We start from the raw sequence: 10,990 nt of genomic DNA on the forward strand, positions 1-10,990 counted from the left end.
TGACTCCATCTGACTAATAAATCACAGCTGCATCTTCTAATCAACAAACACAACCAAACATGAAAACATGTCAAGTTTCCAACTTGTATTTGGAATACTCTATTAATCCCTATTAAAAACATTTGTGAAGTTGTGGATTTATTGACATTTCATTCGCGGGAATTTTCACCCACAAATGTCACAAATTCCCACAAATGAATGTTGGCACTTATTGAAAAGTCAGGCTTTTCAGTGTACTATTTTCTTCTAATTTTCTTGCACATTTTATCAATTAATTGTTCAGTTTTGCGTTTGTATTTTTAACTTTTTATTTAAATGTGCAGGATTTAATGAGATGCAACTTGCACAGTTCAGTTGTACCTGTCTGTGCGTTAGTGAGGAGCTTCGTGTCCTCCACGTTCTGTTTTCTGCAAGAAAACTGTTATAATTTATATGTGATTGTTGTGATGCCGAAAAATTGTCAGAGGTGTTGAAAGTGTCAGAAGAAAACATCAGTAATCTTTAACGTCAGTCTAAAAGTATTGATATCGGTGTGAGCGGGACTGAATCAGTCAGTGTTAACATCAGCCCCCCAGTGATGTATTGAGTCAGTGTTGGACTGCGTCTCGGCTCCGTGAAGGACGGTGTTTGTCAGGAACTGTGACGGGTGGTTTTTCAACCGATGGGCTCTCGCAGAGAAAGTGTGTGTTTGACTGATGGACGTCTCCTCTGTCTCCTCAGCAGCCATGGAGACGGATGGAGAGCAGAACCAGCAGGGGGCCTCCACCAATGGGAGCGCTGCATCTGGGACGGGCTCCCGCCCCTCTCCAATGAATTCCATGTCTCTGTATGAAAGACAGGCGGTGCAGGTATGTGTGTGTGTGTGTGTGTGTGTGTGTTGTCACGCTCTGCACACAGTTTACAGGCGTTCATTCTGTCCAGATTGGTGCTTTTCTTCTCTTGACAACAGTGTCAAGAAGGGGTGTAAAATATAAAACACATATTCTTTTCAAAACCGTTTGTGCCAAATTATGATCCTTTGAGTTTTGGTTGAATCGTGCTAATATTTCCTGTTATTTATTAGGAATTCATTCGTTTTCTCTAAAAGTTTCTCACCCTTGAGTTCACAGGTTAAAACAATAATTATAAAAATATTATTCAAACCAAGAAGTATTACAGTTTTGAGTTAGCAAAATAATAAAATCAATGTTTTGGGTTTTTTTCATTTTGATATCTTTTGTTTTCTTTGCTAATGCTGACTCAGCCAATCTGCTGTGATACCATCATGATGATGAATGATGAAGATTTACTCAGCAGCAGAGTATCCTTCGGGGGGGCACAAGTAGGCTGCCTGCCTGGGGACCAGATGTGATTCAGGTCTAGATTTAAAATACGAGACTTGGTGAACCTTTTGGCTGCTCACATAGATTTTTATAGTTTGAATCACTCTTTAAATCTAACAGGTGTCAACCAAAAACTATAAATCTACACCCAATATGTTATTGAGAAAATGGGGGGTGACGACATGAAATTAATTCATTCATTATAACATGGCCTAATATTTCTCGGAGCAAAGATCTGGCTAACGTGGTTTTAGGTAATAAACCTTCATGAGGAATATAACAACTGAATGCTGACGTTTTCTCATGAACTTTCGTGTGGAAAAAAAACCAGTATTTGTTTGTGTATAGGCGAGATGAGGGGGGTGCACGTGTTGGTCTTTACATTTTGTGATTCATGTGTAAGCTGACGGGCAGAAAGTGATGGAGAGTGTCTGAAACAGGGAGGTGAAGAAGGAGATTGAGTCGTGCCGGGTTGATGGAGGCTCTGTGTAATTTTCTCTGGCTTCTGTCCGCCTGCACGGCCATCTGTCTTTGTCACCCTGCACACTCTAATCCAGCCCGCCGCGCTCGCTTTCATCTCTCAACTTATTACAGTACGAGCCTCTGCTCATACATCAAGCAGCTGGCAGGAGGCTTTACACTCCGCTACAGCCTCCCTCCCTCTCTGCTTTCTCTGCCCTCGTTTCTCTTACTCCACTTCCTCCTTCTCTCTTTTTTCACAACACTGTACTTACTTTTTCTCCACATCCTCTTCTGGCTGCCATCTTCTCCATCTCCCTCGGCTTGTCTCTGTCAGTACGTCCTCCTTTCTTCCACTTCTCTCTTCTCTCTTTCTGCGTTTGCTGTACTGCCCCTTGATTTTTCATTTGTCTCCTCTCCTCCAGGCCCTGCAGGCGTTACAGAGGCAGCCTAATGCAGCTCAGTACTTCCAGCAGCTGATGCTGCAACAGCAGATCAACAACGCCCAGCTGCAGAACCTCGCTGCCGTGCAACAGGTAAAGGTGTGTGTATGTATGTCTTTCATAATTTTACAGAGACAGACAAAACATTAGAGGAAGTCCGAATGGAAGACAAAAAAGAAAGATGCTTGATCTCATAAATCAGGAATCACAGAACAAAATGAAAGGAAACAGCACGCACAACAACACAATAATAAGTAATAAATAATGCTGTGTGTTCACGCTCAAAAGGGTGTGTTTGTGACCAAAACAAAGATCCACATTTGGCTGTGATTACAGCAGTACACTGTCTCAGACACCGTCACCCGTTGGTAAATAATGTCATGTGACTCATAAGATGCTTCAGTAGTTTGCAGTTGTACTACTGTATGTTGGACTTGGCTCGCAGTGACTCATTCAACAGTCTGACAGCCTTTGGAGTAAACCTAAAGCTCTCCTCTCCTCTTCTCTCTTCCTCTTCCTCTTCCTCCCAGGCTACTCTGGCTGCCAGTCGTCAGTCAAGTCCTTCCAGCGGCAGCTCTTCTCAGACCACCAGCACCACAGCTGTATGTACTGTTTTAGTGGTTACACTAGAATGGCTGCTCTCTGCTGGACCGCTATCCCTGTCACATTTTCTTCTAACCTTTTTAAGTAATGCATAATAAAAGCAGACATAAATTCTACGCATTGAAGTTACTCATTATCATTTGACAGGCCAGTGTAACATCTGGATCAGGTTCTACAACCAGCAGCCGTCCTATGGGCGCCTCAGCAACGTCCACGATCAGCCAATCGGTGCTGCTGAGTGGGACGGCAGGGGGGCAGGGACAAATGTACCTGAGGGTGAGTTTCACCAGTTCACCAGTGAGTTAGTATTAGTTTTAAATCATCATTAGATCATTTTCATGCCAAAACGTTAAGTAGCATTATATAGCAGCCTGAGGTATATCAATTATTTCAGGGTCATACAGTTTGTACTTGACACCAGTGGTGATGGCTGTCCCGTTGTCCTGCAGGTCAACCGTTCCCTGAGGGCCCCCATCTCTTCACAGCTCATTTTTATGCCTGGCAGCACAGCAACCGCTGCCGTGGCAACCGTTACCCAGCAGCCGCAGGCTCAGCAACAGCAACAGGAAGTGACACCAACTTCCTCTTCCAGCAGCCAATCGGATAATGACCAGGTTTGTGGAGTTAATGTGTTGATGATTTGAGGAGAGTAATAACTTCTTGTTTCTGTTAACTTCAGATCACCACACTGATTCCTTCCCCTCTCCAGGTGCAGAATCTTGCCATGCGAGGTGTGTCCAGTCCCAAAGGCATCGGTGTGAAGACTGAAGCCCCAGAGAGGAGTGAATCAGGTAGAAGGAGGAAAGACATCCTGCAAGCTGCATGTCTTTCATTGTCTGTCCAGCTTCTGTGTCTGTAACTTCCTGGTTGTAACATTGCAAATTGGCGTAATGGTGATCTGAAAACTGTGGATGATGATGGATCCTGGCTGAAGAGTTAAAAAGTGTAAAATCTTCTGTCTTTTTTCAGCTGCCTACTCCCTGGTCCAGCCCTCCCACCAATCAAACTCCCAGTCCCCCTCTAAGCCAAGCCTGCCTCAGCCCCAGCCGCCCCACATCAAAATCCCCACGTATCCTCAGCCCACCAACCTCAAAGCCCACCCTTCCTCCTCTTCTGGCGCCTCCTCCTCGCCCTCCACCTCGTCCATCCCTCTCTCCCAGCTCCTGCTTCACGGAACTCGGACTCTCACCACAGGAACCACTGCTCCCACAGCAGCACACACTCTGGTCCTGACGTCCAGTGCAGCATCTCAGCCCCATGGGTATCCTGTTGGCACGGCGACCATCAAACCAGCAGTCAACGCTCAGACCCTGGTGGTGCAGCCTCTGCAGAAGACCTCGCTCAGCGCGGAGAAATCCGGCCACGGCAATGGACCCATCCCCATCCAACCCAAAACTCTGCAGGGGCTTCGCCTGCCCCTTCAGCTGCCTTCTAGGAACCCCCCTCCCATCCTGCCTGCCCCCCCGACCACCAGCAGCTCCGCCCAGCCCCCCCAGCCGCCACACATCCCGGTCCAGATCGTGGGGGCGAGGCAGAGCACGCTGGGAAACACCCAGGCTCTGGCTCTGGCCCGGGGCAGCTGCAGCCAGGACGGAGCCGCCGTCCTCAGCAGCTCGTCCAGCCTCCTCACCATGGTGGCGTCCATCGCCTCCAGGGAGGGCGGGGTCGTGGGCCGAGGGGTGGGGCTAAAGACGCTTCAGTCACCACAAGAGGCTCCCCCGTTGGCTCAGGTCTCTCAGGTGCATCCGCAGGCCAATCAAAGCTCTGGACAGAGTCAGAATGGACCCCTGGCTTTAAGCCCTGCCTCCTCCCAGTCCCCCAATGTTTCCTCTCCTCCCGCCTCGATGTCTCGCTCCTCCCTCTCCCTCCCCCTGGTGACAGAAGAACAGAGAGGAGCATCAGCTGGTGTGACCACCAATGGAGACTCATCGGGAAGTCAGACCCCACAGGTCAGCAGATTACTGTTAACTAGTCAATTAACACTAAACAAGTGTCGGTGGGTTTTAAAGGACTATTGAGAGCACAGGTTTCGTTTTCACTTCTCTACTAGTACAATTTCCATTCATTCCTAATACTTTTGCCGCTTTACAGTTTTGTCTACTCTGCACTTGCATACGTATTATTTCTTATCCAAATAGAGGTTTCTAAATAGAGGACGTCGAATACCACACAGATTTTGGGCAACATGTATAAATAAAAATGACTCAACTTGACCACTTTGTTTGTACATAGTAGACAGTTGCAACAGTTCAACCAAAAACAATTACACTGCTCTAAAATGGCTTCTGGAAACAAAATGTCATTGAGTGGTGGTCTGAGGTCCTACGTGAGTCCGATAGAGGTTCCTTACTTGAAATTGTTTAAGAACTTCTACCTTAACTAGCTGCTCTGTTGTCTTTTCATCTGTTCGTCTGTTCAAACTGACTTTTTTTTAGGGAAAGCCATTGACTGGCTCACTAAAAAGAAAATCAGAGTCCAATTCAGCTAATGATGAAGATGGCCCCTCCCCTCCACGGCTCCAGCCAGTCAGAGATCACGCCTCAGCACTCCCAGCCAATCCCATCGAAGCAGGTAACAACATAGAAACATGTAAATCTCCAAACAGGAATAATTAGGTAACACATTTCTATGAATTGTTCTCACTCACAACAGGTAACATAAGCAACACAATATTTACCTTCTTTACCTCCCCACCTCCCCACCTCCCCACCTCCCCACTAGGCTCTGGTGCTCCTCCAGCCTCCTCCTCTCCCTCCCCAGTCCTGTCAGTGTCCCGTGGGGTCTGCGGCCAGGGGGAGAGAGCGCCTCCCCCCCAAGCTGTGGTTAAACCGAACGTCCTTACACACCTCATAGAGGGTTTCGTCATTCAGGAAGGGGCGGAGCCTTTCCCTGTAAGTACATGGGATTTGTAGTTTCTGATCCCCTTTCAAGCTCAAGACACCGATCTGCTGGTCACCAACCTCTTCTTTTACTGGTTTTTATGTTTGATTGACAGGTATGTGGTTCAGTAAAGGACTCGGCTGGTGAGGATTTAACTAATGACAGTCTGGACACTAACCAATCAGAGACTGTTACAACAGCAACAGGTAACAGCCAAACTGCGCTGACAGTACTGCTGCCTTCCAGACATGTCTGAGGGTAGAAAATTACCATTTTGCTTCAGAAACTTTCGAGATTTCTCATTGCTAAGTTGCATAAGGACTTTTTAGTTTGACAAAAGTACTTATTAAGTACTATGTAAATATTTACAATCATCAAAATACACTGAAATTGTATTTTTAGATTATGACTGAAATATTTCCCAACAGCTTTGCAGTTAAAGGGTTAGGACACTAATTAATTTGCACTGAGAGGTAGCTGTCCATGCTAATTTGCTAGTTAACCTTGTCATATATAATTAACATAACATGGACATGGAGGGCAGGATTTTACTTTGTGCAACAGCATCACCCTTGTTTGTCCGGGCTGGGCTGCACAGAGGTTTTAATTGCAACCTTTCTCACCTCTGACTTTGACTGGAAGGCACCGTAACAGCACAGTGAAATATCATTACACTCTTCTTTTCCTATTGTATGATGGTGTAGAATAAGGAGCAAGACCTCAAAGCTATTTGAGTGCATTTGCAGTTCTGTGTGTTTCTCTGGATTTTCTGATGTAACATTTATAGCAGAGCGTACAAATGTACAAATCATAGAAATGATATATTCACCATCTGCCCCGTTGTTTTCTCCAACCTTTCCCCTCAGTGCTGAAGTGTGAGTACTGTAAAAACTTTGCTCCTGCCAGCCAGTTCAGAGGCACCAAAAGGTTCTGCTCCATGACTTGTGCCAAGAGGTACTTTAACATGCATGGAATATAATATATACAGTGGAAGCCATCTTGGAAAAGACAAACTGTACTGCTGAGAGCCGCAGTAGCCTTATCTCGCTCACATTTTAAAAAGAGAAAACAAATTAGTTATAAGTTATACAAAACTTTTCACAAACTGATGATTGAGAAAACAGCAGTGTGTGACTTCTCAGGTGGCTACAGCTGTATATTTCACAGCATGTATGTTTTCTGTTCTTATTTTATTCTTGTGTTTGAATACTGTGACAGTCCCACTTCATCCACTTTTCTCTACAAAAATGGCATGTAAACTTCTGTCTGTTTTCAGGTCAAATTTCAGTGCAGTTAGTTTTGTACATTTTTTTCCTTTTTGATTTGCTCCGTATTAAAATGTACATTGTATAAATTGTGTTTCACTGTATAAACAATGCACGGTCTGCATTGTTTGAAACAGCATATGATTTTACATGTTCTGCTCCTGCTTTGCATTTGTCCCTTTGCCCACTACATGTGTATAGATTATATACCGTGTATGGTGCAAAGAGACAAAAAACTGTATGTGTTGCTCGTCTTGGCTTCAGTACCGTATATGTCACTCTTTGTCTACGATACAGTATGTATTGGTTCCCCAGGTACAACGTCAGCTTCAGGCAGCACTTCTGCGTGCGGCAGAGTCAAGGTCAAGATCGTGCTCCAGATCAGGATCAAGGCCACGGTCACCTCTCCAACTCAGACGAGGAGGGAGGGATTACCAGGCGGAGGGTCCCCCGGAGGACTAGCTCAGAAATAGCCAGTGCCAAGATAGCAGGGAGACCCATACCTGTCAAGGTGAGAAGGAACCACATGTTTCCTTTAAGTTGTGATGCACATGACTATTAAATTATGTGGTAATAAAACTGTGCCAGGCTCCTTTACGCATAGCTTTCAGTCATTCATGTCCAGCCTGTCTGCCTCCTAGTGGCTGCAAGAAGGCACTGCAGGTTTTACAAACAAAGCACATAACTAGGATCACTCTCTCACCTTCTCTCTGTGATGCTGCCAAACTGTGTTGAGGGCTTTATTTCAATGATGACACTTTCATCATGTAGTCACGCAGAGTCAAACTGGGAAACAATCCAGTACAACTACAGGCGTCCACCGTCACCCACTGAGCCGTTCTCTCACGGGTTCCTCTCTTCCCCTCAGTGCCGTTCAGAGTCCAGCCATTCAGATGAGGAGTCCAGCGGAGAGGAGGATGAAGATGACCCCATGTCCCTCTCGCCCGCCTCCTCAGCCTCCTGCCACCAGCCGCCTCCTCTGCTCCCGACGGGGAGTTCTGCACCCAGCTGCCTGTCTGCTAGCCCCGCCCAGTGGAGCGTGGAGGAAGTGTCGCAGTTTATTTCCTCACTACAAGGTTGGAAGATGTTTACAGTAAAATACTGACACTGATTGCATCTGTTTTGAGCGTATTGCACGTAATTTGAAACAAAAAGCTTAAATGAATCCGGCTGTTTCATTCGTCTCTGCTATGAATGCTTATTTTATGTTGCACTGCCTTCATATTCAAGTTGAACTATTGATGTTTATTGAAAGTCTTTTTATAAACAAGTGTTCTTGGTATGGCTTGCATTCAAGATTGGCTGTTTAATTGACTAATAAATTAAAATTCACTAGTTTCGCCTTCTCAAATATAGGGACATCGTTGACTTCAGTGCTCTTTCCTTCCCTCTCTTCATTTTGTCATCCGTTCCCATTTTGTCTTTCTCTATTTATATTCCTCTTCCTCCTCTTCGCAGGCTGTGAGGAGCTCGCCTCCCAGTTCCTGTCGCAGGAGATTGATGGACAGGCCCTGCTGCTGCTGAAGGAGGAGCATCTCATGTCCACCATGAACATCAAGCTAGGTCCTGCCCTCAAGATCTGCGCCCACATTAACAATCTGAGAGACTGATGTCAGTGTTTCCATAAATCCACCATGTTCAAAGTCAAGCCCCGGGCATTTACCCCAAACTCCTGGTCCGCGCCCAGTTCAGATATATACGGAGCTGGTTCCAGAGCAGTCAGAGGCCTGCAGGTGAATGTATAAGTTACAGTTCATTTTCAAAACAAAGCCAAGGCTCATTAGCCGTAACTATGGCTGCAGCACTTGAATCTGTTTGTTTGTCCACTCTTGAGCACATTTTCAAGTGTCGTTGCACAGGTGTCATGTCACATTATTGTTCCATTCACGTCTGTGAGTTGTGAAAATACTTTAGATTACCAACTGTATTTTGGTGAAGATACATGTTCCCTAAAATGCTATTTCTGCACAAAATAAGTACTTGGAGTCTAAAATAGGCTTATCAGTGATTTCATTTAGTTTTTTAGATGCCTGTCTTGTAAAATGCAGAAATTAAGGTTTTGAATGTATTTCCAATGCAGAAATCACTTGTGTTGTGTGATCAGGGTTGTTACTTGCACAGAATTCCCACATTTTACAAGTTATGTACAAACAGGGCTGCCCGTCTCACAGGCTTTGACCTAATGAGGTTTCAATTTTTTTCAATCTCATATTTCTGGTAAAGTTCAACAAAAATGTCAAAAGGGAAGAAAATACTGAGGAAGTTCACAGATTAACACACTGCTATTCATTTGTTGTATCATATTGTACATGAAAAGTATTTTTGAACGGTTTGCCCACTTCTTTGGCTTTGGGATTCTTTTCTCTTGTCTTTGAGAACAATGTCAGGTCATATCTCGTCAACACTCGTAGATTCTGAAACGTGTTTTTTGATTACAACTCTATTTCAGCCACAATCAGCACAGAATTAGGACAGAACTGCAGTAAAGAAACACAACAATTTAATTAAAATCTACCCAAAACGTATGTGTCAGTCAATTTTATTTTGACTGAAACATAGGTTCTTTTTAAGTGTTTTATAAGGAAATCACTCTGATGATTTATAACTTTAATGTTATGTATGTTAAAACTTGTACTCGTAAATTATAATCATTTTGTAAGAATAGGCATCATCATTTTTAAATGGTGGCACTTTTGTTTTGGAAGTGGCCTATTCTACAATTTACAGGGTATAGGTAGTTAAAGTACAGGGTACTGGCTGCAGAAATGCTGGACCAGAGTCCAAATGAAACTTGAATCCCTCAAGGTTCAGAGAATATTTCATACTTCAAGTGAGGCAAAAAATACTGATGTTGGATATAGTTTTCTCACATCTCTACACTATTTTTACATACAGAGCACATCAACAGACACTACTGCAAAATGTTTTTCCAAAACTGTTTTCACATTCAACATTTTTCACTCAGTATCTCTAGGAGATCCAGCCTTTTTAAGTTTTTTAATGGAGGACTTTTTGTTGACTCTACTCTTAAAAGGGACTATAATCTGTGACTATTTTCGGTTTTTTAGTCAGGCAATTTCAAGATTGTCACTTTTTTCAAAGGGTACAACCAGCTGCTCCTGATCTATACAGAAGTATGTGTATGAGTGAAGGGTAACGTCGTGGGCTTGATTTTGTGAAGTACCATAAAGTTCAAAAGAAATGCTGAAACAGATGAAGAATGAAAGGAAGCGGCAAATGTGAAGATAAGCTGTTAATTTGAAGTATCTTTAAGCTGCATTCATGAACAAAACCGGAAAGTCCGAGAAGAAAAATAGGCTGGCAGCCACATCTGGACCTACGTTTAGGATGGATGAATAAAAATCATACCTGAATGAATGAGTGTGTGAATGAGAAAACCTTAAACTATACTGTAATAAGTGTAAAATTTGCCTTTATATTTAAATGCACATTTGTTTGCTGGACTGCCTTGTTTAAAGCTTTTTACTGTAGGAGTTTTCTCATGTTATCTCTCTGTGAACCTTGTGGCCTTTCTCACTAGTCTCTACAATAGGTTTAGATGAGGATTGTCTGTTTTTTAACTGCTTTTCATATCATTCCTTGTTTTTTATATTAGTGCTTACTTTTTTACAATTGTTATTTCAAGCAATGACATCTGTTGCCTTTCCCAAAAAGTGTGACTGAATAGTAGCTACCTTGATCAAGGAAACTTGCTGTCTTCCTCATAGCTTTGTCACATAGTGTGTAACTACCAACAGTATTTACCTTTCTAGCTAGCTATCTTTGGCTTTATTGTTAGTGACTGTGGCTGTTACAGTATTTTCTTTCAACAAGGATAATAATCTTTGATAGCTGTGTGTTTATATGTTGTAGTTGCCCCAGGATTTTGGAGTTTTTAAATCTGCAGGTCCCTCGGCATATTGTGAAGACCAAAATTCAGCACTTGTACTACATTATAAGTGATGAGAGCCACAATTTCTTAGTCGAATCATTACAGTTCTGCAGTGATTACCGGTGT

General features: G+C 43.7%; 1 protein-coding gene across 1 annotated transcript; it reads left to right on the plus strand.

The window, feature by feature from the left end:
• The first annotated feature begins 725 nt into the window (after positions 1–725).
• On the plus strand, positions 726–8,582 carry LOC139299030 (polyhomeotic-like protein 1). Its single transcript, XM_070921894.1, has 14 exons — positions 726–848; positions 2,207–2,323; positions 2,755–2,826; positions 2,975–3,103; positions 3,277–3,441; positions 3,537–3,618; positions 3,797–4,776; positions 5,263–5,398; positions 5,549–5,718; positions 5,823–5,913; positions 6,574–6,661; positions 7,270–7,483; positions 7,841–8,048; positions 8,431–8,582. Exons 1-14 carry the CDS (start codon positions 726–728, stop codon positions 8,580–8,582), a joined length of 2,727 nt encoding a protein of 908 aa, XP_070777995.1.
• The last annotated feature ends 2,408 nt before the right edge of the window (positions 8,583–10,990 follow it).

Source organism: Enoplosus armatus, chromosome 16 (genome assembly GCF_043641665.1).
Source record: "Enoplosus armatus isolate fEnoArm2 chromosome 16, fEnoArm2.hap1, whole genome shotgun sequence".
Lineage (NCBI taxonomy): Eukaryota > Metazoa > Chordata > Actinopteri > Centrarchiformes > Enoplosidae > Enoplosus > Enoplosus armatus.

What these genes read in the sequence shown, in the direction of transcription:
- LOC139299030 (XM_070921894.1), top strand. Translation starts at nt 726, where the DNA reads ATGGAGACGGATGGAGAGCAGAACCAGCAGGGGGCCTCCACCAATGGG. An exon ending in ATGAAAGACAGGCGGTGCAG is followed by an intron (nt 849 to 2,206) that starts GTATGTGTGTGT and finishes CCTCTCCTCCAG; the next exon opens with GCCCTGCAGGCGTTACAGAG. An exon ending in TCCATGACTTGTGCCAAGAG is followed by an intron (nt 6,662 to 7,269) that starts GTACTTTAACAT and finishes TCTACGATACAG; the next exon opens with TATGTATTGGTTCCCCAGGT.